The sequence below is a fragment of the Moschus berezovskii genome, chromosome 1 (assembly GCF_049115385.1).
Source record: "Moschus berezovskii isolate FMDL1 chromosome 1, NW_MosBer_1.0, whole genome shotgun sequence".
Lineage (NCBI taxonomy): Eukaryota > Metazoa > Chordata > Mammalia > Artiodactyla > Moschidae > Moschus > Moschus berezovskii.
In genome coordinates this window covers 159,355,220-159,382,385 of record NC_142460.1, presented here as the reverse complement: position 1 = coordinate 159,382,385, position 27,166 = coordinate 159,355,220, and the positions used below count along the sequence as shown (strand labels likewise).

General features: G+C 37.8%; 1 protein-coding gene across 4 annotated transcripts in view; it reads right to left on the bottom strand.

The window, feature by feature from the left end:
- Positions 1-3,868: 3,868 nt before the first annotated feature.
- Positions 3,869-27,166, bottom strand: part of TOPBP1 (DNA topoisomerase II binding protein 1) — a 59,098-nt gene continuing 35,800 nt past the window's right edge. For 3 of the 4 annotated variants that reach the window (XM_055413503.2, XM_088840541.1, XM_055413511.2), the window contains 12 exons: positions 23,300-23,423; positions 22,572-22,718; positions 22,351-22,453; positions 20,514-20,706; positions 18,887-19,107; positions 17,823-17,989; positions 17,188-17,299; positions 14,761-14,924; positions 14,136-14,273; positions 11,544-11,633; positions 11,211-11,372; positions 3,869-4,702 (listed from right to left, as the gene is read on the bottom strand). In XM_055413503.2, coding sequence (XP_055269478.2) covers positions 4,559-4,702; positions 11,211-11,372; positions 11,544-11,633; positions 14,136-14,273; positions 14,761-14,924; positions 17,188-17,299; positions 17,823-17,989; positions 18,887-19,107; positions 20,514-20,706; positions 22,351-22,453; positions 22,572-22,718; positions 23,300-23,423 — 1,765 coding nt within the window. In that variant the 3' untranslated portion in view covers positions 3,869-4,558. The remainder of the gene's footprint in view (positions 4,703-11,210; positions 11,373-11,543; positions 11,634-14,135; positions 14,274-14,760; positions 14,925-17,187; positions 17,300-17,822; positions 17,990-18,886; positions 19,108-20,513; positions 20,707-22,350; positions 22,454-22,571; positions 22,719-23,299; positions 23,424-27,166) is intronic. The other variant, XM_055413521.2, reaches the window with a different exon arrangement.

Below are 27,166 nucleotides of genomic sequence, written 5' to 3'. Positions count from 1 at the left end.
CTCTCCTTGAAAGTCGCTCAGTTGTGTCTGACTCTTTGTGACCCCATGGACTGTAGTCCATGGAATTCTCCAGGTCATAATACTGGAGTGGTAGCCTTTCCTTTCTCCAGGGAATCTCCCCAACCCAGGGATTGAACCCATGTCCCCCACATTACAGGCAGATTCTTTACAAGCTGAGCCAAAAGGTAAGCCCAGATGTCTCCTTACTCAATGTTGATTGATTTTATTAAGATCTGGAAGCTGGATCAAATCTAAGTCATGGGGCTGGGGGCAAGATTACAGATGTTCTCTACTTCCTGCTACATCACATCAGGAGGCATGTCTGGCTCTTTTTGTGACCAGTGAGTTCAGGTATTATCAGCTTGACCCATCATTATAAAAGTCCCTTTTTGCTTAGATCTATGGTTTCTCTCGGAGAAGGTGATGGCACCCCACTCCAGTACTCTTGCCTAGAAAATCCCATGGGCAGAGGAGCCTAGTAGGCTGCAATCCATGGGGTCGCGAAGAGTCGGACACGACTGAGTGACTTCACTTTCATGCACTGGAGAAGGAAATGGCAACCCACTCCAGTGTTCTCTCCTGGAGAATCCCAGGGACAGGGGAACCTGGTGGGCTGCCGTCTATGGGGTCGCACAGAGTTGGACACGACTGAAGCAACTTAGCAGCAGCAGCAGCAGCAGCATGGTTTCTCTATAAGCTACAAAATGGTTTGACTTCTATCATTTCTTCTGTATTTTCTGCCTGGAATTATTCAATAGGGTCTTTTCTCAACTGTCAGGTTATCCTGAAATGCAGTCACACTGGTAGGATAACTGCCTGATTCTCTTTCCTTATCAGTTTCTACTGCTTTAAAAATATTTCTATTATATTAAAAGCAAAATATTCTATTGCTTTTCTTTTATGCCTTGAAAAACATAAATATCTGTATCCTGGCTTTTCTTCCTATAAATACCTCACAAATTTAAAACACTCAATACTTTCAATTACAGAATTCCAAATGCTAAACAAGCATGAAATGCCAAAAGGATACTATTCCTTTTAAGTGGGAGAAAAACAAAGAGCTGTGTGCCTTGCTTGTTGACAGATTTTTTTCCCGAAGAAACATGAATTGATTTAAAAATATTTATTTTGCATCTGCTTATTCCATCCACTGTTTGAGGTGCTGTGGACATGCCAATAAAACAGGTTAATAAATACAGATTAAAAAGTATTTTTGAGGCTAGAGTGGGGGTCACACTGTGGCCAATTGCCTATTTCCATATGGCCTTGAGCTCAGAATAGTTTTTATATTTTAGAGGGTTGGAGGAAAAATGCCACAAAGACCAGCCCACATTGCTTAAAAGTTCATTTTCCACCTTCTCGAGAGAAAGCTTGCCAACCTCTGCTATGAAGCAATACGTGTGGAAGAACCTCAGAGTTAAAGGTTTATCTGTTAAGTTGCTGCAGGAGAGGGAAACATCAGGTCCTGGGACGGAGCGCTAAGAAGGGATCTTTTGCTTCATGCAGCAAAGACTTCACAAATGAACCAAAAAAAAAGTGAAAGTGAGTTTGAGGGATGCATACTGCATTGGCAGAACCTCTTCAGAAAGTGAGATTGGACTCATGCCATGGGGTTGTTGCTTTTTGTGGGCTGAGTAATTTCATAGGCTAATGGCTGGGAGGAATACTCTCTCGCTATTTCAGCGAAGGCTGGGATTTTTCCAGAAATTGGGTCACTGCCCACTTTTCCCATCTGAGTGATTTTATTACAATGAAAGTATAAGCTAAATGTCAATGACCAGATTATTCTTGAAGTCATCTTGGTTTCAGCTAGTTCCAGCCTGTTCAGCATGCTAATAAATAACTGTGCCCTCCTTCACTGTCCAGAGGTTCTGTCCTGTCCCCTCCCCTTCTGTCTCAAAATAAACAGGTATGGACTAGAGCTTAAACAACAAACTTCTCACAATTCTGGAGGCTAGAAGTTTAAGGTCAAGGTGCTGCCAGGGGTGGCTTCTGGTAAGGCATCTTATCCTGACTTGCAGACAGCTGTCTGTGTCCCCACGTGGCCTTTCCTTTGTGCCCATGAACTCCTGGTCTCGCCTTAAAGCCCACTCATATGACTTCATTTAACCTTAATTATTTCCTTAAAGGCCAATCTCCAAGTACAGTCACATATGTGGTTAAGTGTCAATCTGTGAAATTTTCTTTAGTGGGCTGAGGAAGATAAAATTCAGCCTAAAATATAAATACTAAATCTGAGGATAACTGAGTGCAGTGTCTGCACCGAGGGCCCTACCTCTGTAACTCTGAGGGAGCATGTGTGCTAAGCAGCTTGCTCCTAAAGTCCACAAACTACCTTACATGCTGAAGAGTCATATTTGTTGAATCAATGAATTGTGATGAGGCCAGAGTAATGAACATGAAAGGTCACAGGGGAATATAAGAAATGCTAATTTAAATGTCATAGATTAAAATACTATAGTAATTCTAAGGAGAAAGTAAGAATCAAGGAAAGTTTTTTTTTTCTTCCTTTTTAAATGAGATATCTACCTATGCTTGGGCATAGGTATGCTTTGGGGCTTCCCTGGTAGCTCAGACGGTAAAGCGTCTACCTACAATGTGGGAGACCCGGCTTTGATCCCTGGGTCGGGAAGATCCCCTGGGGAAGGAAATGGCAACCCACTCCAGTATTCTTGCCTGGAAAATCCCATGGACTGAGGATTCTGGTGGGCTACAGTCCATGGGGTCGCAAAGAGTCGGACATGACTGAGCAACTTCACTTTCACTACCTATGCTTAGAACTATCTGCACGTAAGAAGACTTCGCTGGCGTAAGGACATTTACAGTGTAAGAGTCAAAACCTGACTGAAAATGTGTTATGCAGGGTATAGACAGATTCTGGAGAGTCAAGAGAAGCTGAGAACTGGAGCCTTAAAATTGTACATTAAGGCCTGAACAGAGGAAAATAGTTCATAATCCTGGCAGAAAAGACAATGCTGCATTAGTTCATTTTTTCTGAGATAGAGAAATAGAATAATATTTGTTTTGGCAACAGTGCTCATCAAGAAAAGAGTAACTATTTCAAAGAATTTTTAAGTAGTGAAATTCAGAGAGAAACATACCTCAAACTGCCAATGAAAGGACCAGTTAACACAAAATGGTTTTAATAAATCCAGGTCTATGGGTTTTCTGTTTGGAGGAGGTCAGGAGTACAATTTATATGACAATGCTACCTGTTTGCTAGTATAAGAATTTGTGTTGTCCTAAGCCTGGTAGGCTACAGTCCACGGGGTCGCAAAGAGTTGGACACGACTGAGCGACGGAACGGAAGGTGTGAATTAGCTCAAAGCTAAAAAGACTGAAGGGCAGTGATAACCCCTACTTCATTTAGAGAAAAATCTGATGAAAACTTCAGGGGTTTGGTGTTCAGGTTAAGGATTTTAATTCATCACCATTTGAGTTTGCCTTTCAAAGATTATTACTAGGAATTGAACAATTTACATAAAAATTACAGTCCCTTTAACAAAGTGAGGTAGCCTTACATTTAGATAACTATGGCCATGCATGTAGTATCTGGTGTTTAGCTTTAGATTAATAGAGGCTAATGCAATTCTGTAGTTCTTCCTTTTTTTAACCCACCAAAGCAATATTCTACATGTGTATGTGAAAGTCACTCAGTTATGTCCAACTCTTTTGCGACCTCATTGATTACACAGTCCGTGGAATTCTCCAGGCCAGAATACTGGAGTGGGTAGCCGTTCCCTTCTCCATTGAATCTTCCCAATCCAGGAATCTAACCCAGGTCTCCTGCATTGCAGGCAGATTCTTTACCAACTGAGCCTCCAGGGAAGCCCTAATATTCTACGTAAACAACATCAGAAACATAACTAGATTTATTTTTAAGCTGTTTTACAAATCTTTTATTTGCTTCAACAAGAGAATGGTTACCAGAATGTTTTGTTTTTTAAATTATCTATTTGAACAACTGCTTTGAGTCACTACTTTTATTCTTTATTGTCTTTATTTTCCAAGTTTTGGCCCCCCAAACTTGGCAAACATCATGGAGATTTGTACAAACATGCATATACATATATACACACGCACTTAAGTTTAAAGCCTCAGTTCCTCATTAAACCTTGTGCTCAGGCTCCTGTTAAGAAGAGGTAAAATAATGAGAAGCTAAAAATCAGGGAAAATATGAATGAATCCCAATTGATAACTTTCTTGTTACAAATTAAAGCAGACATTTTAAGGCAAAATCTAACACCTTGCTAAAACTTCCACTAAACTACAGACTTGGACACTTACAAGCAAATAAATAAAAACCCACCTTACACACATCAATATGGTTTTAACGACAAGCTAGCTGAGGACCTGCGTTTTGTTATTTCAGGTAACTTTCTATTAGGATCAGTTAATATTTCAGTGATTAAAATTTCAGGTGTTGAAAACTAACTTCAAGCTGCATTATTACACTGAAGCTGAATTCTCCAGGTTCTTGTCTTTAAATTACAAATCCATCACAATCATATTCAAGTTATTAAAAAACATTTAATGTTTGGTAACTGAGTAAATATAATTACTGTACTCTGGGTCGTTTGATTTTATTTTTTTCTGTAGGAGCTTTCCTCTTTTGGGAGAATCCAGGCCCAGGTTCCTTTTTATTCTGAAGAAATGAAGCAGCTTCTGGTAGACAGTAATTTTCTACTTGAGGAGGGGATTCCTATAAAGAGAGGGAGCGAACCCAACATTGTTAATTTTTTTTTTCCAGATTTCAAACTGTTAATAAGGTAATAGATTCCTTTACTCTGCTTTATAATCAAAAAACTTAAACATCAGTCTTCCAAGATAGCTACTTAGCACTTGTCACCCTTAATGAACAGATCCCACGTAACAAATTTTCACCTTTTATCGGAAAAATTAGTTTACAGCTCAGGCAGAAGGGGGCTAGCTCAGATCTTAATGGATTAAATATAGATTAAAAACAGAATAGAGAAAACATAAAATACAATTAACAGCTATCATTTAAGTGAGATGTTATATTTACTGCAAGTTTCTGAAAACCTTTAAAAATTTTTTCAATAAACATGTGAGATAGGTTTTTTATTCTCCATTTTACAGATAAAAAGGTTAAATGACACAGTGTTATATAACTAGCAGGTGGCAAAGCCAAAATTCATGTACCTCTCCACTTGACTCCAAAATCCTTTGCATTTTTCTTCCACACAACCATATTCCAACATAAAAGAAAACAGCTATTATAAGTGCAATTTATTTCTGGCAACATGGTAGACTGGAGAACACAAGGAATCACCACCACACTAGGTAAATGCCTTTCAATCCAACTCCTCCAAAGTTAAACAAGCATAACTTCCGACCAGAGTATACTAAAAGCAACTACTCTAAGACACTAGAAGAAACAATCAGGAAAATACCAAAGCGGGGTTGACCTCTGGAAAGAAAGGAACGAATAAGGTGAATCCTCTTTCATTTTTTACAGCTTTTAGTCAGGGGAGATGCCTCGGTCTGTGTCATGTTGACTGGCTAAAACAGAAAATTTTGAAGAGTCACAGGACAGAATGGCACCATAGCACTAGAAAATGAGGTGGGAAATTCCAGAAAATCTGAGGGACGCTCCAACTCTGTATTATAAATATTGACCAAATTCTTACTTGACCCCTAAATCTTGTACGTCAGAGACTCAAGGTAAGGGCCCAAGAACCCAACTGAGATCTGAGTTACAACTTACTGTGTAATGTCAGCCAAGCAAACTGCCTACTGTCTTTAAAGACTGAAAGACTTAATATACTAGAGATGTCAAACACTTAAACTGATCTGCAGGTTTAATGTAATTCCTATTAAAATCAGAGCAAGGTGTATTTAAAAATTTACATATAAAGATACAAGCAAAAAAAGTACAAGCGCTAGAATAGGAACAGCAATTTTGAAAAAGAGGAATAAATAGAAAGGAATCATTACCGAGTATTAGGACTAATTGAGTCTTGCAAAAAAAAAACACATAGATTGATGGAATAGAACAGACAGTCCAGAAAGAGACTGACACAAAACCCTCATCTGAATTTCGACAAAGGTACAAATGCAACTAAACGGAGGATTAACCATTTGCTCTTTAACAAATGGTTCCAGAGCAACTGGATATTCTGAGGCAGAAAACCCCCCAGACGACCCCCTGACGATTTTGTCCTAAACCTCACAACCAGGTTTTCCTGGTGGCTCAGATGTTGAAGAATCTACCTGCAGCTCAGGAGAACTGGGTTCAATCCCTGGGTCAGGAAGATCCTCTGGAGAAGGGAATGGCTACCCACTGCAGTATTCTTACCTGGAGAATCCCATGGACAGAGGAGCCTGGTGGGCTACAGTCCACAGGGTCACAAAGAGTCGGACACAACTTAGAGACTTTCACATGTTTTATGGAAAATGGGTCATAGAAAGTATAAAAACTGTAAAAATTTTTAAACTTCTGTTTTGCAAAAAATCCTGTTAAGAGATAAAGGTAGAAAATCCCTGTTGGTTCAGTGGTTAGGACTCAGTGCTTCCACTGCTGGGGGCCTGGGTTCAGCCCCTGATGGGGGAACTAAGATCCTGCAAGCTGTGTGGCACAGCCAAAAAAAAAAAAAAAGAGGATAAAAGTAAATACATAAACCGAGACAGGGAGAAAATACTTGCAAACACATATCCAACAAAAGATGAGTATCTGCTACAAACAACTCTCAAGGGTAAAACCAATCCAATTACAAAATGGGCAAAAAGACAGGAGGAGACATTTCAATAAAGAGGATTATAAACATGGTAAAAAAGCACACAGAGATGTTCACTTTGATTAGTCATTAAGGAAATGCAACCAGCTAAAACCACCAGAGATTATATGCCAACTGAAATGATAATTAAATGTAGATGAGGATACAAAGAAACTGGATCACTCAGGCATTGACAGTAGGAATGTAAAATATGCCCACTCTGGAAACACACACTTTGGCACTTATCCCAGTGCAGTATAATCTTATATTCACATACAAACTATACAAACATTCCCAGCAGCTCCAAGCCAGAAATAACCCAGATGTCCTTCAACATGTTAAAGATTAACTGTAGTATATCTGTATTACTCAGTAATAAAACGGAATAAAAGTGTATACTAACACAACAATTTGGATGAATCTCAAAAGAATTTTACTGAGTGAAAAAAGCCAACTGCCAAAGTTCACACACTACTAGTAATTTCATTTATTTAAGATTTAAAAAATCATTAAATTATAGAAATGGACAAAAGATTACTAACTGGGACTTGCTGGTGGTCCAATAGTTAAGAATCTACCTTCGAAAGCAGGGGACACAGGTTTGATCCCTGGTTGGGGAACTAGATTCCACATGCTGTAGAGCAACTAAGCCCACGCACTGCAACTACTGAGCCCACACACTGGAGATTGTGTGCCAAATCAGGATGTTCACGCACTACAACAAAAGATCTTGTGTGATGCAATGAAAATCCCATGAGCTGCAACTCACATGGCGAAATAATTTTTTTTTTTTTTAGTGTCCTCTTAAAAAACAGATTAGTGGTTGCCAGGCATAAGAGATAGCTTGGGAGGGAGGAAAAATGACACACTGCATAAATAACAATTCAAATTACCATTAACTTCTTAGAAATAAAAAATGCCAGGAGAGAATGAAGTCTTTAAAGTACTAGAAGAAAAAAACTCAACCCCCAATTCTATATCCCATCAAAAATCTTCAAGAATAAAGGTAAAATAGATATTTTTAAAAAAAGAAAGCTAGAATTGGTCCCCATCATATTTGTATTACAAACTAAAGAAAGTTCTTCAGGCTGAAGGAAAATGATACCACACAAAAACTTAGCTCTTTAGAAAGAAATAACACTTAAGATGATATATATTAGGGTAAATATAAAAGGCTTATAAATAAGACTGTCTAAGGCAAAACTTAAAGTATAACACAAAATTGTGGAGTTGTAACAGATAGATGGGTTAGACATTAAACATTTTAGTAGTCGCAAATCTTTATTGCAACTACTCAACTATGCAGTTGTAGTGCAAAAGCAGCCAAATTGAATATGCCAATGAATGAACATAGTTGGGTTTCAACTTTATGAGTTTTATTTATAAAACAGGCAACAGACTGGACTGTGGGCTATAGTTTACTGACTCCTGGTTTGAAGAACAGGGGAAGCAATTGAATCTATATGGTTCCAAGATTTCTAAATTTTATGCAAAGTGGTACAATAGTAACTCTAGAAAGATTATGAAAAATTAAGTATATTGTAATCAGTAGAGCAAAACACTTTCACCTGTCCAAAAAAGCAGAGTATACTACCATATGTGAAACAGATGACCAGTGCAAGTTCAATGCATGAAGCAGGGCACTCAAAGCTGGTGCTCTGGCACAACCCAGAGGGATGGGATGGGGAGGGAGGTGGTAGGGGGAGTTCAGGATGGGGGAACACATGTACAACCATGGCTGATTCATGTCAATGTAAGGCAAAAACAAACAAAACACTATAAAGTAATTAGCCTCTAATTAAACTAAATTAATTAAAAAAAACCCAAATTACAGTATAGTAACAGTCCACAAACGGAGAAGGCAATGGCAAGCCACTCCAGTACTCTTACCTAGAAAATCCCATGGACGGAGGAGCCTGGTAGGCTGCAGTCCATGGGGTTGCTACGAGTCAGACACGACTGAGCGACTTTACTTTCACACATTGGAGAAGGAAATGGCAACCCACTCCAGTGTTCTTACCTGGAGAATCCCAGGGACAGGGGAGCCTGGTGGGCTTCCGTCTGTGGGGTCACACAGAGTCGGACACAACTGAAGTGTCCACAAAATAAAAGAAAAAATCAAGTAATAAAGTGAAAGGAAAAAATTATATTAAAAAAAGAATTCCCCTGAGTTTCTAGCAACTAAAAGGGAAATTAAACGGATCATAAAGCTTTCTCTAATGAAAGAAATGCTACTACTGAAAAAAAGATTCTAAGTTGAGCAAGGATAACAAAAACATGGCTATGCTAATGATACAACCTCAGAATCCTTCTTTACATAGCATTCTAAAGAACCACAAATTCATCAGAGATGGCTCTCAGAATAAATCTTCACGATCTCTTATATAAATGGTGTTCTTTTTCCTCAAGAAATTTGTCATTTAAAAATAATAAAGCATGCATACCTGTTTAAAAATATATACATATATATTTAGATGTTCAAGGAGAACAAGCACTGATTTACTAATTCCTAGTCAGTACACTTCACTGCTTTATAACAGGTTTTATTTGTTTCAGGCATTCCTTCTATTAAACCCTGACCAACTTCCAAATGCAAGCAGCAACAATTACAAAGCAGGTTGAGTTGTGACTTCCTTCTATTTGAAATCCTTTGTGGTAAGACATTTATGATATGTCATATCTCACTGATTCCTGATGGCATTTTAGGCACTCTGGTGTCAAGATTTTTCTTTGCCCATTCCAATCAGCCAACAAAGGCCAATTCTGAGCAAGAGTACAGTGAGCCTTCCATGTAGCAAGTGCATGATTTCCCTTACTGTCTAACACAGGTATTTACAATGTACCAAAGCATAAGAGATTAAGCGATAGCAAGAATACACAGAAGAACTATACAAAAAAATATGACTGGGATAACCATGATGTTGTGGTCACTTACCTAGAGCCAGACATCCTAGAGTACAAAGTCAAGTGGGCCTTAGGAAGCATCACTATGGACAAAGCTAGTGGAGGTGATGGAATTACAGCTGAGCAATTTCAAATCCTAAAAGATGACGCTGTTAAAACTGCTGCACTCAATATGTCAACAAATTTGGAAAACTCAGCAGTGGCCACAGAACTGGAAAAGGTCAGTTTTCATTCCAATCCCAAAGAAGGGCAAAGTCAAAGAATGTTCAAACTACCACACAATTGCGCTCATTTCACATGCTAGCAAAGTGATGCTCAAAAATCCTTCAAGCTAGGCTTCAACAGTATGTGAACCAAGAATTTCCAGATGTACAAGCTGGATTTAGAAAAGGCAGAGGAACCAGAAATCAAATTGCCAACATCCATTAGATCATAGAAAAAGCTAGAGAATCCCAGAAAAATATCTTCATTGACTATGCTAAAGCCTTTGACTATGTAGATCATAACAAACTGTGGAAAATTCTTAAAGAGATGGAAATATCAGATTACCTTACCTGCCTCCTGAGAAACTGGTATGCAGGTAAAGAAGCAACAATTAGAACTGGACATGGAACAACAGATTATTTCAAAATTGGGAAAGGAGGACATCAAGGCTGTATACTGTCACTTTGCTTATTTAACTTTTATGCAGAGTGCATCACGTGAAATGCCCAGCTGGATGAATCATAAGCTGCAATCAAGATTGCCAAGAGAAATATCAATAACCGCAGATATGCAAAAGATAGCACTCTCTAATGGGAGAAGAGGAACTAAAGAACCTCTTGATGAGGGTAAAAGAGGAGAGTGGTGCTGGAGAAGGCTCCTGCAAGTTCCATGGATAGCAAGGAGATCACACCAGTCAATCCTAAAGGAAATCAACCCTGAATATTCACTGGAAGGACTAACGCTGAAGCTGAAGCTCCAAATACTTTGGCCACCTGACAGGAAGAGGTGACTCACTAGAAAAAGACCCCGATGCTGGGAAAGATTAAGAGAAGGAAAAGTGGGTGACAGAAGGTGAGATGATTGGATGTCATCACTCACTCAATGGACATGAGTCTGAGCAAACTCCAGGAGATGGTGAAGGACAGGGAAGCCTGCTGTGCTGCAGTTCATGGGGTCACAAAGAGTCAGACATAACTTAGCGAATAAACAACAACAAAGCAAAAAGGTCAAGAAAATTTAGAAAGGACCCTTGGGTAAATGTCTCTCCTTGGATTCACAGAATCAATTTCTGCGTTCTTTATATTCCAACATTTTAGAGGGCACTTTTAAGGCTTTTAGAGGTCCCCAGATTTTTATACCCATTTCATACTCACCTTCCAGGCTAAATGTTTACGTGTTTACATTATTTAAAATGTTTACATGATTTTAAAAACAGATGGCAACTGAAAGGGCTGAATCAAGGAGACTAACGGGAGATTAACACCCTATGGATAGCAACCGAGGGTCTTGCTGTACAGTTATATCTGTATGTGTATATAAGCATGTTTCTGGTAGCGAGGTTGACAAGGACACGATTTTACAAACCTGCATAAGAAAATCAGCAATGTATTCTGTTTTCAAGCAGTATACATTCTGGGCAGCAGCTTCTGCTATATTAACTCCTGAGTCATCTGGTTTCTGTTTATTAAAGTCAGAAAAGAGATGTGTAGCTTCTTTAAATAAAGATACAGAATAACCAGGCAGCACCTAAGGAAAAAACAAAAAGCACCACAATCTATCAGTGTTCCAAGGTTATTCAACTTATAATCTACACCTAAGGATTACCATCTCATAAAGTACAGAAAATCAAGAACTGATCACAGCAACCTTGGTCAGAAGTAATTGTAAAAAATCCAGTTAAGTTGACTCAATACAAACCTTTGCTCCTCCTGACTGAAGTAGGCGTTTGAATCCTGATTCTCGGGACTGATCAACATGTAAAATAACTTTCCACCCGCTAAACGCCCCCTACAAATAAAAAATAATCAATGTAGAAATTATTTGGAAAATAAATGACTATATAAAAACATTATTTTCTCTGTAGTCTTAGTTTTATGTAAGTGAATAATCTTATAAGTTTTACTTCTGATGAACTGATAACTATCTTTGGTCAGAACACTCTGATAGACACAGTCACTGTATGCCATTTACTGATGGCATACAGTAGGCCATCAATAAATAAACAAAGAATAAAAAAATGATTTAATAATTAGGTAACAATAAAACAAAGCAACTTGACTTTTGTTTAGTTTTTTCCTAGTATTTTTTTCCTTACAACTAACCTAACTGTAGAATCTAAAACATGGCTTCTTAGATTAGCTGAAGCCTCACTACTATTTCCCTTGAAAATGACTACAAATTGGAAATTTAAGTACAGAATTAACAGTTAACAGAAGCTAGTGGAATTACTCTAAAATAAAGGGAATCAAGGCTAACAGGGACTTGGAGATAGCACAGAACTCAGAATATAACATAAAAGATGACATAATTTGCATTTTTAACCTTTTTGTGAGGCATGGACCCATCTGGCAGTCTAGTAAAATCTATGATCTGTTTTCCAAATAATTAAAAAAAAAATAGCAGTTTTATTGAAATGTAATTTCCATATCATATGTTTTACAAAAGAAACCATTTTATTGAAAATTATAAAAATATTTTAAAATTTATGACATAATAATAGATGTGCTTCTACCTTAAACCCATCAGAGGGTTGAAGACACCATTTAGTAAAAAATGCATTTAAGGTGGGAGAAGGGGACGACAGAGAATGAGATGGCTGGATGGCATCACCGACTCGATAGACATGAGTCTGAGTGAACTCCAGGAGTTGGTGATGGACAGGGAAGCCTGGTGTGCTGTGATTCATGGGGTGGCAAAGAGTCGGACATGACTGAGCAACTGAACTGTACTGAACTGAATGTACTAACCATCAGAGAGTACTACTGTTTTTTAAAACTTTATTTATTTGGCTGCATCGGGTCTTAGTTGCAGCATGCGGGACTTTTAGTTAGTTGCATCATGTGGGACCTAGTTCTCCGATCATGGATTGAACCTGGGCCACATGCATTGGGAGCACAAAGTCTTAGCCGCAGGACCACCAGGGAAGTCTTACTGCTGTTGTTGTTCAGTTGCTAAGTTGTGTCTTTGACTCTGTAACCACATGGACTGCAGCATGCCAGGCTCATCTGTTCTCCACTAAGTCCACTAACTAATTTGAGAGTTTGCTCAAATTCATGTCCTTTGAGTCGGTAATACTATATAACCATAGCTTACTAAGCCTACATTAAACATGCTCATAACACTTACAGAAGTCTTTAGCTGGGCAAAATCAGCTAACACAAAGTCGATTTTATAATAAAGTAGTTGAACATCTCATGTAATTCACTGAATACTATGCTGAAAGTGAAAGACAGAATGGTGGTATCAGTTGTTTACTGACCCCATGACCACGTGGCTCACTGGGCGCAGTGGTTGCTGCTATAGCCCAGCATCATCAGAGAATACTGCATTGCATAATGCTAGCCTGGAAAAAGACCAACATTCAAAATTTGAAATATGCTTTTTACTGAATGTGTATCACTTTTGCAGCATCATAAAGTCAAACCACTGCAAGTCGAGGAAGTCTATATGTACTATAGTTTTAAAGTTGTGATGAACATAAACAATATTTCAAGCTGCAAACATAATGCAAGCAAAAATATCTGATTTCTGGGACTTCCCTGGTGGTCCAGTGGTTAAGAATCTGCCCTATAATGCAGAGGATGCAAGTGTGATCCCTGTTGGAGACCCCACATGCTGCAAAACAACTAAACCCACGTTGCAGCTACTGAGCCTGAAAGCCACTACTAGAGATTTTGTGCACAAGGAAGACCCCACATGATGCAGTGAAGATCCTGCACACTGCAAGTAAGACTCAACGAAGCCAAAGAAATAAAATAAATTTTAAAAAAATCCGATTTCTGCGGGGAACGTCACAGCACTGTTAACAGTGTTGTGATCTGCTGCCTAGACTTATATAATGAAGGAAATGCAAACTGTCAATTAGAGGTTTGTAAAAATAAGGATGTACTTTTCCCCATCGCAGGTGTATAGCCTTTCTGAATTTGACCTATAAACTCCTTTGATATCTGATTCGATAATCTGTGGACCCCAAGTTGAGAACTCCTAAAGCTAGAGGCTGAAAAGATTCTTTGGAAGAAATAAAGTATGGGTCACATTTTACACATATAAATGATTTTTAAGAGAGCCATCAACACTAAATATATATTACTGTTGATCACAATTAGAAGAATTAGGAATCACACTAAGCTCAATTTAGAATGCCCAAATTAAGTGTATCAATCAAAGAATAAAAGACAAATAGAATTATTCTTACTTTGTAATACAGGTTCTCTTTAAAAAATTAAAATCTGGACTAGTCATGACATCAAATGCCATTTATACTACCCACACAATTATATATATTAATACCTCAATAATGCCTGATTCTTGTCTTTGCTGGATTTTTTTCCTCCATCTCATTGCTGCAAGTGCTAGTTTTCGTTGCTGTACATTGATTCCAGTCAAAACATCAAGTATGGAACTACTTCCCCACTCATAGTCTTCTTCCTAGAGAATTAGTTCAACAAACTTTTGAATTCTTACAATACATCCTCAAAGAGTCCACAATCTAATAACACCTACAAGCTACACATTTTGTTCCTCTAAATAGAGAGTACTAAGCAAGCATCAATTTATGAGCATGGAGGAAATGTAGATTAATTTGCCTTCATATGAAAGTCATGTACATCTAGCTTCATCTTAGCAACTGGTAATATTTAGATTACTGGGTTTTACCTACTAAAGATGAACTTCACAGAAGGACATGGTCTCAGAGGAGGTATGTATTAACAGTTTGATTACTAGTCTATACAAGAAAGATCCCTGAGGTATCTTGGTTGGAAACTTAAAAAACTACATGATAGATATTATTGTGATGGTCAGTTACAAACCAAAATATTTCAAATAACTAGTTTAATTTTTTATGTGCTGGAATCAATTATTAAGACATTTAATTTTAAAGAAAAATGACACTTCACATTAATTTGATACACACCGACATGAAGTGCCCAGCAGTCCTGCAAGCTTCAAGGTAGGAGCGATGGAGTACCCACTTTCCCGCTGCCACTGAGGCTAAATACTTCTCGTTGCGAAGTGGATGCCCCACAACAATGTGTGTACAGCTGGGATCAAAGCACTGCTTCTCAATCACTGAGCCACCTTAATTAGAGAAAAATGGATACTTTATTGATTCTTAACCTTTTCTGAGGGAAAATGTACCTCAACTATGCAGTGATGGTGATTTAGTCGCTAAGTCGTGTCCGACTCCTGCAACCCCATGGACCGTAGCCTGCCATGATCCTCTGTCCATGGTATTTTCCAGGCAAGAATACTGGAGTGGATTGCCATTCCCTTCTCCAGGGGATTTTCCCGATCCAGGAATCGAACCCAGGAATGCAGAGAAGTTATTTATAAATGAATTGCATTAAATAAACAAAACCCCTGACAATTACTTTACATGCATATTTTTATAAAATGTTTACTCAAAATTTCCTGCTTCTCTGAAATTGGTTTGTTACAATTAAGATTAAAAAAAAGAAACTGAATATAAACAAGAGCAACAAACTGCAGCTGGTTGTTCTCTTAAGTCTCTCTTAGGTTCACATCTCTCTCAACTACCTTAGCAATTTTCAAGCACTGGATATGTGTCACCAGGGAGATGGAGGTCAAAAATGGGCATCTACAGACTAAAAACAGAAGAAAAAAAAATTTTTGTCCTGCTTTTAGTGGAAATAAGGTCAGTAGACCAACACAGAAGCTCAGGAGGAAAACACACGCTAGGTAAATAGAGGTGAATGAGATGGCGAGAGCTGACCCCTCTTCTCAGATATGTGAGTAAGAAGTCTGACTTTGAGGAAAGAAGGCCTACGTAAATAAAAGCATACGTAAAGCATGCTTTTATTTATACTTTAGAGGTTAGGCAGTGTGGTACCAAGGACTTTCTGAGATTTTTAACAAAACAATGGAACTCTACTCATGCTTTACAGATGACTTTAATAATTAAGAGCAGCAATACTTTTGAGCACTTACAAGTCAGGGTGTTTAAAGTATTAACTCATTTAATCATCACTATTCTATGAATATTCTATTATGTACAATTTACATATTGAGGACAAAGGTACAGAGTAATTAACCCAGAATCACAGTGACTAAGGAACAATAAGGTAAAAATTCCATTACTAATTCTGCGTAATGGATTTATTATAACCCGGACAACAGGCGAACTTATTTATGTACATCAGTTGGCCACAGTTGTTTCATGTATACAATGGTGGGACTCTCTGCAGTCTAGTATCAAAAACCCTCTAGTCACAGACTCCCAGTTCAGCAGTCTACACTCATCTGCCTCTGCTCTCTTCTAGACAAGTCTCTGCTAGCTGCTACTATTCTTGTCCATAGGTTACAGAGACGAAACACCCTACAGAAGACAGACTTGAAAGTGCTCCATTTGGTGAGCTCTAGGTAATGGTTAGCAATTCTGACTTATCTTCATCTAATTCATTGTATGACTGGGAAACAAATGTTCCACATGAGTAAAGTTTCCAAAACACACAGCTTCTTAAGTGTACAACTGTATCTGAAAGAAATCTTTAAAAAAAAAAAGTGTCATAGTTCTCCACAAACTTACAAGGAGAGCACTAAAAGACCTTTAATCTTTTCTTGATGATTCAGGGTCACTACTAAAAACAATAATTATTTCTTAATGTTTCTCTAGGTCAAGTTGTCATATTAAGTTCTATAAGGCTGCTTTGTCCAATACAGTAGACACTAGCCACATGTGGCTATTGAACACCTGAAGCACAGCTAGTCCCTACTGAGATGTTGAGATGTGCTGTACATGTAAAATATATCCCAGATTTCAAACTTAGTGAGGAAAACAGGTAAATTATCTCACTGATACTTTATACTAATTACATGTCAAATATATTCTGAATATATTAATAAAGTACATATATAAATAAAATACATATCTAAAATTAATTTCACCTGTTTCTTTTTACTTTTTAAAATGTAGTTGCTAGAAGTTTACCTTTCTAGTATGGTGCTTCCAGAATGGTGTCAGATGGAGAGCCTGACAACTAGTGGAATAAGAACGTCGCAGTAGGAGAAGCTCCTGTCTGGATATCAATGTACCTTCAACTTCATGAAAATGTAGTTTTAACTATATAATTCCTTTGATTTTGTCCAGAGTTTCAACAATGAACACTCAAAGTAGGACAAGATTCTTACACCTTAATGATGGGATTTATTTTAAATCTTTAAATCCTATGACTTAAGTTCTATTGCTGACAAGCTGTATGGCCTGAGACAAGTTACCCATCTTTTTAATCTCAATTTCTACAGCTTAAAAATGGTATCAATAATTAGCTACATTTGACTTCCAAATAAGATTACATTTTCGACATAAGCAAAATACTTGTACCTAGTTTTTCAATCAGATGACAATAATCAATACGTTCTTGAGGATTCAGAGATGACAACTGAAATATGTACTGTTTTTTTAAGTCTTCATGAGTCTCCTCTATTGTTATAATCTGGAATGGAAGAGTTTATTTTAGAAAAAAATTAACATCAAAACAGTTATCAAGTCTATAGTTCTTTTACAGTAACATTTTCCTTAGTTTTCTGAGTTATCAAATGCAGAAATGATTATGCTGCTAAGCCGCTTCAGTCGTGTCCGACTCTGTGCAACCCCACAGACGGAAGTCAACCAGGCTCCCCAGTCCGTGGGACTCTCCAGGCAAGAACACTGGAGTGGGCTGCCATTTCCTTCTCCAACACATGAAAGTGAAAAGTAAAAGTGAAGTCGCTTAGCTGTATCCAACTCTTAGCAACCCCATGGACTGCAGCCTACCAGGCTCTGCCGCCTATGGAATTTTCCAGGCAAGAGTACTGGAGTGGCATGCCATTGCCTTCTCTGAGAAATGATTATAATAGAGTACAAAGAAATATAGTTTTAAACGTACGACAAACCCTTGATATTGACATCAAAAAATTCTGAACGTAGCGTAACAGAAATATCCAAAAGTCTTATCACCATACTAAGGATAAACAAACCTTTTCTCTAGGGTGTGGAGCCACAGGTGGGTTGGCCAGGGGGAAGGCAATACTGGGGGCTTGAGGCGTAGGGATCAGGTGGCTGTCTTTCATTGGAGTTTCCAGTTCTTCAGAGATCGGGTATTTTGGGGCTCCAGTCACACATACTTTCCCGGGATCACAGACAGCTGAGGGCAATAAAATGCTACAGCGTGATGTTATCCAAATACGACTAAGAACAAAGTCTGGGAAATATTCTCATCTGTCTTAGCCAAGATGAAATTAAACACAAATTCTAGAATATAAAGTGTACATGCAAAAGAAGTGGCCTATTTCTAGAGCTTATAAATGAATGCAATTAAAATGGCAAATGGTGTTATCTGTGTGCTTCTCTCTTTCTTTAAATACCACACCTTCATCAGTAAAATGTAAATCAAATTTTAAAAATGAGAGCAATTCTATGAGAAAATTAGAAGCAGAGATAAACCTATACATCTAGTATAGAGAGAAATACTCATGTGATATGAAAAAGAAAGAGGGGGAAAGATGACCAATGATGAGAAACAGGAAGCATTTTGTTTTCAAGGTAAAGTCCAAGGAAGAAAAATATAGGGAATTCAGAAAGAAACTCATACAGCTCTAAAGAAATATAGGTATGTGCTAGGTGGAATTAAGACTTAAATGAACAAGAGAAATACCAAGCATTAACTACACAAACGCAAAAAGAACTGGAAAAATGTCCGGGGGAAAAAATGCCTAAGTCCTAAACTTCCAAATTTAATCAAAATACATATTTCAACTTATGACGCATAAGTGGCTAAGTCGCTTCAGTTGTGCCTGACTCTTTGTGACCCCATGACTACAGCCTGCCAAGCTCCTCTGTCCATGGAATTCTCCCAGCCAGAATATGATAAATCACCTCAATTTATAATTATTTTTCTGACTTTTTCAAGTTTAAGCCCAAATATATCTATTAAGTTTTTGTTGGCATGTACACTTCAGAGAACCACAAGGTGCTTATCTATTTATTTTCAAGAAGTCAATGTACTTAACACAAACAGTTAAATAGATTTCTTTCTCATTACCCTGTTCAGCAATTTCTGAATCATGTAAAGGCTCCTGGAAAGGAGAATCCTCCAGTCTTTTAACATCAACCTGAAGCTCGGAGTATTGTGTGGGACAACTAGGCCACTGCAAATTGCTGGCAAGTCTTGCTCTCTCCTCCCTGGCTGTAGGATCATCCCAAATGATCTGTTCATTTTGGGAGGGCTCTGTGTTGACATCAGGTACTGTTTGACGAGACTGCCTAAGGAATAAAAGTCCCAATTTAATAACAGACAGCCATAACAAAATCCACCCTCATAACTTCTGTTAAATTAGACTGCAAATTGGTGGTTCACCATTAAATGTCCACCATCTAGCACCCAGTAAGCACTTGCAAATACTTATTCAATAATTGAACTTTGGGAAATTTTTATTTAAAAAAATTTTTTTCCAAGAAACTTATCTGTTTTACCTAGAAAATAAAGCACATTGAATGTCATTATATTTAAAACTTCAGAGAGTAAGTTTACCATAGGAAATTTAAAAAAATTCTAAAATGATTACAGCATTTAGAAAAGGGACTTCTCTCAATTATATAGGCTTAGGGGAAACATAATGTTTAGGAACCTGGTTACTTTGCTGACCGTTCACAGGTTCTATTTTTAATCACTGGAAGCAAGAACTATACATAAACAATAACTATAATTACATAGGAAGTGTACTTAGTATCTATAGGCTGCTTTTAAAGAAGATTTTCTTGGTTACTGACAACCAAACCTCTCAGAGTCTAACGTAAGCCAGCTTTATAGTGAACTAGAGTGAAGCATGTTTTATGGTGTATCAATTTCACTGAAAAGTAAAAAGAATTCCAATACCTGCCTTCAATGTATACACTGAATATTTCAATGTATATACATAAAGAATTATTAATAAAAATAATTTGCCAAAGCTGATGGTACTCCCAAAGTGTTCATTTGCCTCTAATACAAGGAAGATGGCCTTTTACTCTCAGAATATATTTACTTACTGAATTTGGCACAAGATTTAGGCTCTGTAAAATGTAAAATATGACCTGAGGTGTATTAAATAGAAAACCATTTTTGCTCAGTACTCAGCTAAAGAAACAGCTTCATGAAACATACAGTTAATATAGATAAATGCATAGTTCAATTAATGAATTCAAGATATAAGTCCATTAACATCCATCATACAGAGATTTTTCTACTAAGGAAAAAATGAAGTTATTGTACTGAACTTAAATCACACCACACTAAGATCTGTAATCACCTTCCCTAGAAGATAAGAGTTATAAAGAGAATACAAAATACATGTAACCCAGTAAGAAAAATGCCTAAATTTACAAATGTATATACACATACACACGCACTTACTAATACCAATATTATTTAAGTCTAATACACAGAAGAGAGAGGACTACCATTCAATCCATTTCAAACAAGGCAAACTGGATCTTAAATCATGTCTTTCTCAGGGGAGGTAATAAAATGTATTAATCATGCCTCACTGGAAGCAGTTCCTTGGTATGGAACATCCCTCTGCTTCCGATTCCCAAATAAGAATTCTGGAGTTGCATGAAATGAAAGAAGGATAAGTTAGCAAGGAAGGGAGGAAGGAAAAGTTTTTCTGCCATCAGTGACAGGGACAGACCTCAGTGCCTCTAGGACTCTACTTCGTCCACTGCGGGCAGAGCGGGTGCTGTCAGGAGTTGAAGAGGTACTGTTACAACCACTTCTTGAGAGGGAAGTCCTCTGCCCTTGGGGTTTCACTATTGAAGTTGCAGACATTATCTCCTGAAGCTGCTTCTGAAAGTTCTCTCTCATCTCCAAAGTCTGTGTCAGAGCTTGAAACAAACACAAATATACCAATCAAGATAAGTCTCTCTTTACCACACCTTATTCATGTTAACTATTTTGTCTAGATTCGGTTTAACACAAATTTATTGACTTGACATCTACTGAATATTTACTATAGGCTACAGTACTGTATTAAGACTATGAATACTGCAGAGCCAAGACATAAAGGCAGCCCTTACTATGAAGACGGAATAAGAAATGATCAGGAAGCCCTCTGCAGCCGCTGTGCTGAGACCCCTGGTCAGCATCCTTCTGCAGATACCCTGCTGCTTTCTGATCCTCTCATGTCTGTACCACAGCCTGACATACATTACAGTCATTTATGATTTTCCCTCATGGTCCTCGAAAACACCACAACCTGTTTATCTTTGATTTCTTTATAGACGAAATATTGAAGTAGGTACTAAATAAACATTTTTGGAATGAACAGAGTGGGACTAACTAAACAGGTAAATCATAGAGAATGCTCTGGTAGGGTAAGGAAAATAGAAAATACTGACCCATTAAATCCATTAAAGAGAGGACACCTAGAGCATTAACATTACTCACTGCTGCACTCTTTATAATAGCAAGAAATTAGAAATAACCAACATGCCCATTAACAAGCAACTGGCTAAACAAAGTGGGCCATTCATACTATGAATACCATACAGTTGCCAAAAAAGGGAAAAAGATTGAGCTCCTTATGTACTAATCTGACACTCCACAAGCTGAACTGTTAAACAACAATATCAATATCAAAGTATAAAACAATATATATAGTAGTTTAATATTTACATTTTTTTTAATGGGGGAAGGAGAAAACATATGTTTATAATTGTGTACTCATAAAACAGCTCTGGAAGAAATCATAAGAAAATAACATCAGAGGGCTTCCCTGGTGGTACAGTGGATAGGAGTTCCCCTGCCAATGCAGGGAACATGGGTGCGATGCCCAGTCTGAGAAGATCCCACATGCTGCAGAGCAACTAAGCCCATGTGCTGTAACTACTGAGCCCGAACTCTAGAGCCTCACATGCCTGCCTCAACTACTGGAGCCCGAGCACTCTAGGGCCTGCAAGCTACTAAGTAGCTACTCCACAGCGACTGAGCCCATGTGCCTAGAACCTGTGCTCCACAACAAGGTAAGCCACCACAATAAAGCCTGTGCACTGTAACAGAGAAAGCCTGCCCATGGTAATGAAGACCCAGCACAACCAAAAACAAATAAATACAATAACATCAGAAAGATAAGAGAAACTCTTTATACCTCTTTCTGTACCTTTAAAACCATGTGAATTTATGTTAAAATATATTGTGCATATAATGAAACTTTTCAAATCAAAGGACCAATTTTTGAAAAATTACCATCTCTACCTATGTTTAAGAGAATAGGGCTGTGTCACACTAACTCTGAAGAATACCTAGTTTCACACATTTTACAGGTTTCACACTTAGTATCACTCAAAACTTTCCTAACTATTAATTAATGATTGGCATAGAACCTCAATTCAATCCTCAAATATTAAAATATGCTTTACTTCTATTTAGTAACACAGAAGATAACTTTATTTGTTCATCTGATACAAAGGAAGCATTCAGTATGAAAGATACACATTTATAAATTTTGTTTGTAATTTAAAATATTTTACCTCCTTTAGAGTCATTCCTTCCATTTCCATTTGATGTTGTTAGTTCTTTATTACTGGTGGTCATATTGTCTATATCATTTTCTTCTACAGGCGTATGATCTGGCTATTGAAGGAGAAAAATTACAGTTTCTCAAACCAAGCCCTGTATAAAGGCTTCACAGCAATATATGACTGTACATTCGGCTTAGAGAGGGGATAAATGTATCATCCGGATCATTTACCTCATCATCCCTCACTGCAGAACCAGCTGAGAGTAGTCGGTTATTACAGAGTCGGCCATCTTGCACTGCACTGATGTCCAAGCTCATTTTGGGATTATAAGTATGTGGATAAAGAGATTCAGGAAGATGTTTATACTCCTGGGCACACTGTAATACAATGGTGTACTTTAGAACAGGACTAAAAAAATTTTAGTGACTAAAAGATGTTAAGTAGGAAAAAGACAGTCAAAACATTATGTTCTAAGATGGCAAAAGTTCACGAAATTAAAGTTTTGAAAAGTAGTTGACTTTAAAATTCCATCTTACAAGTAACAATTTGTCCTCACTTTTAAATGTCCTGTCCACTAAAGTATGAAATCTAATTCTATTTCTATGCTTTTGCCAAAGTATCAATCACGTTTCAGGGAATACCCAGAAGGAAAATGGAAGAAGAAGAAAGAAAAAAACTGTATTGGCATGCTAAATGAATTCTCCTCAAAGCATTACAAAGTTTTCTTTCATATCATTTTTAACAAGCAAAAAGAATCAGACAATCTGAAAGAATATCCATTAAAGACTTATGAAGCATTTAAGCATTAAAGACCTTAAGTTTCTGATACCAAAGAAAGGAAATGTGCAATTAAATAAGGTTGTCAAACATGTTTATGTACAGAGAAATAGATTTGTGCCTTGAAATACTGTTTATGTTTTCATTTAACAGAAAGCGGAGGGGAAAAAAGTATGCTTACTTCTAAAAGCCAGTGCTCTGAAACAATGTGTACTCCTCTTTCTTTTACAGATTTATACTCCCGATTAGTGTCATTTGGTCGTCCTTGATAGATGAAATGAGTCACCGTCTCATCAAAACTCCACCTAAAACAATCAAACCCACAAAAGCCTGAATACCTGAGAGAGATAACTCCATTAGTTTATCATTACTGTCTATAAACAGGATATGCAAAACCTTTCAAAAACGAGAGAAAGCAAAAACAATAAATGACAGACTCCACTTTCACTGTTAAATTTTATATGAAAATCTCTCAATATATAAATGCCGAGAGAGATGCAGAAAGATATTCTTTAAAATATCTTCTATAATATCACTTCATACAGGTGATATAACAAAGATATTTTCAAGTTAAGTATCCAACCTATCCTCCAGCTGGCAGCCACTAGTCACTGTGCCCCATAATACTGTGTACTCTGCATAGCATTATTCATCCATTCTCACAGCAATTCTAAAACACTGTATTATTTTATCCATTTAACAGATGAGAAAACTGAAGGACATGATTAAGGTAACATACTCAGTGAGTAAGAGGTAGAGCCAGTTTTTACTTCAAAATGCACACTCTTAGCTATTACACTGTGTTCCCAATTTCCGCCCATTTAATATTTCCTTAACCTAGTTTGCTAAATGTGAACAACTCGTGGTAGTCATACTACCAACAGAAATGTTGTTTATGGTATTTCAGTCTTCCAGCTATCACATTTCAAGTGCTCTTACTATGTATGCAAAAATAGAAATACTCCATTCCCCTCTGTGTTATCAGACAAAGGCATTTACATATTTAATGTATATTCTATTACTATGTACCTTCTACTGACTTTAAATTTTAAAAGATTCATGAAATCCATTTTAGTAGAAGGAATCTTGCATAAATATCTGTAATAAAAAGGGAGTGCTACATCTGATGTGTCAGGAAGATCTGGTCTAGATTTTAACTGTCGGTAGGTGGGAGACAGTATCACTGATCTCTTTGGTGCGTATGGAAGAGAACATCTGGAACATCAGCATTTGAGAGCCAGTTACCCTATGAACAAATACATACTGTAACCTCCGTATAATAAGAATTCTTTCCTCTAATTATCAAGTCTCAGAAATTCACCTCAGGAATACACCTAATGCAAAATCCAAATTAATGCCACTGACTATTAAATTCTATTTAGGGATTTCAGCAATGTATTTTATTATTTTTTTATACTGAGAAAACTGGGGCAAAATCAGTGAATTAAAATGGACTTGAATGAGTGAATTTAACTCAGATGACCATTATATCTACTACTGTGGGCAGGAATCCCTTAGAAGAAATGAAGTAGCCATCATGGTCAACAAAAGAGTCCGAAATGCAGTACTTGGATGCAATCTCAAAAACGACAGAATGATCTCTGTTCGTTTCCAAGGCAAACCATTCAATATCACAGTAATCCAAGCCTATGCCCCAACCAGTAACGCTGAAGAAGCTGAAGTTGAAAGGTTCTATGAAGACCTTCAAGACCTTTTAGAACTAACACCCAAAAGATGTCCTTTTCATTATAGGGGACTGGAATGCAAAAGTAGTAAGTCAAGAAAAACCTGGGGAAACAGGCAAATTTAGCCTTGGAGCACGGAATGAAGCAGGGCAAAGGCTAATAGAGTTTTGTCAAGAGAACGCACTGGTCATAGCAAACACCCTCTTCCAACAACACAACAGAAGACTCTACACATGGACATCACCAGATGGTCAACACCGAAATCAGATTGATTATATTCTTTGCAGCCAAAGATGGAGAAGCTCTACACAGTCAGCAAAAACAAGACCGGGAGCTGACTGTGGCTCAGATCATGAACTCCTTATTGCCAAATTCAGACTGAAATTGAAGAAAGTAGGGAAAACCATTAGACCATTCAGATATGACCTAAATCAAATCCCTTATGACTATACAGTGGCAGTGAGAAATAGATTTAAGGGACTAGATCTGATAGACAGAGTGCCTGATGAACTATAGATGGAAGTTCATGACACTGCACAAGAGACAGGGATCAAGACCATCCCCATGGAAGGAATGCAAAAAAGCAAAATGGCTGTCTGGGGAGGACTTACAAATAGCTGTGAAAAGAAGAGAAGCGAAAAGCAAAGGCGAGAAGGGAAATATATAAGCATCTGAATGCAGGGTTCCAAAGAATAGCAAGGAGAGATAAGAAAGCCTTCCTCAGTGATCAATGCAAAGTAATAGAGGAAAACAACAGAATAGGAAAGACTAGCGATCTCTTCAAGAAAATTAGAGATACCAAGGGAACATTTCATGCAAAGATGGGCTCGATAAAGGACAGAAATGGTATGGACCTAACAGAAGCAGAAAATATTAAGAAGAGGTGGCAAGAATACACAGAAGAATTGTACAAAAAAGATCTTCACGACCAAGATAATCACGATGGTGTCATCACTCACCTAGAGCCAGACATCTTGGAATGTGAAGTCAAGTGGGCCTTAGAAAGCATCACTATGAACAAAGCTAGTGGAGGTGATGGAATTCCAGTTGAGCTATTTCAAATCCTGAAAGATGATGCTGTGAAAGTGCCACACTCAATATGCCAGCAAATTTGAAAAACTCAGCAGTGGTCCCAGGACTGGAAAAAGTCAGTTTTCATTCCAATCCCAAAGAAAGGGAATGCCAAAGAATGCAAAAAACTACCGCACAGTTGCACTCATCTCACACGCTAGTAAAGTCATGTTCAAAATTCTCCAAGCCAGGCTTCAGCAATATGTGAACCATGAACTTCCAGATATTCAAGCTGGTTGTAGAAAAGGCAGAGGAACCAGAGATCAAATTGCCAACATCCGCTGGATCACGGAGAAAGCAAGAGAATTCCAGAAAAACATCTTTTTCTGCTTCATTGACTATGCCAAAGCCTTTGACTGTGTGGATCACAATAAACTGTGGAAAATTCTGAAAGAGATGGGACTACCAGACCACCTGAGCTGCCTCTTGAGAAACTGTATGCAGGTCAGAAAGCAACAGTTAGAACTGGACATGGAACAACAGACTGTTCCAAATAGGATAAGGGGTACATCAAGGCTGTATATTTTCACCCTGCTTATTTAACTTATATGCAGAGTACATCATGAGAAACACTGGGCTGGAAGAAGCACAAGCTGGAATCAAGATTGCCAAGAGAAATACCAGTAACCTCAGACATGCAGATGACACCACCCTTATGGCAGAAAGTGAAGAGGAACTCAAAAGCCTCTTGATGAAAGTGAAAGAGGAGAGTGAAAAAGTTGGCTTAAAGCTCAACATTCAGAAAACTAAGATCATGGCATCTGGTCCCATCACTTCATGGGAAATAGATGGGGAAAGAGTGTCAGACTTTATTTTTGGGGGCTCCAAAATCACTGCAGATGCTGATTGCAGCCAGGAAATTAAAAGACACTTACTCCTTGGAAGGAAAGTTATGACCAACCTAGATAGCATATTCAAAAGCAGAGACATTATTTTGCCAACCAATGTCCATCTAGTCAATGTCCAGTGGTCATGTATGGATGTGAGAGTTAGTCTGTGAAGAAAGCTGATCGCCGAAGAATTGATGCTTTTGAACTGTGGTGTTGGAAAAGACTCTTGAGAGTCCCTTGGACTGCAAGGAGATCCAACCAGTCCATCCTAAAGGAGATCAGTCCAGGGTGTTCATTGGAAGAACTGATACTAAAGCTGAAACTCCAACACTCTGGCCACCTCATGCGAAGAGTTGACTCACTGGAAAAGACTCTGATGCTGGGAGGGATTGGGGGCAGGAGGAGAAGGGGACGACAGAAAATGAGATGGCTGGATGGCATCACCGACTCGATGGACATGAG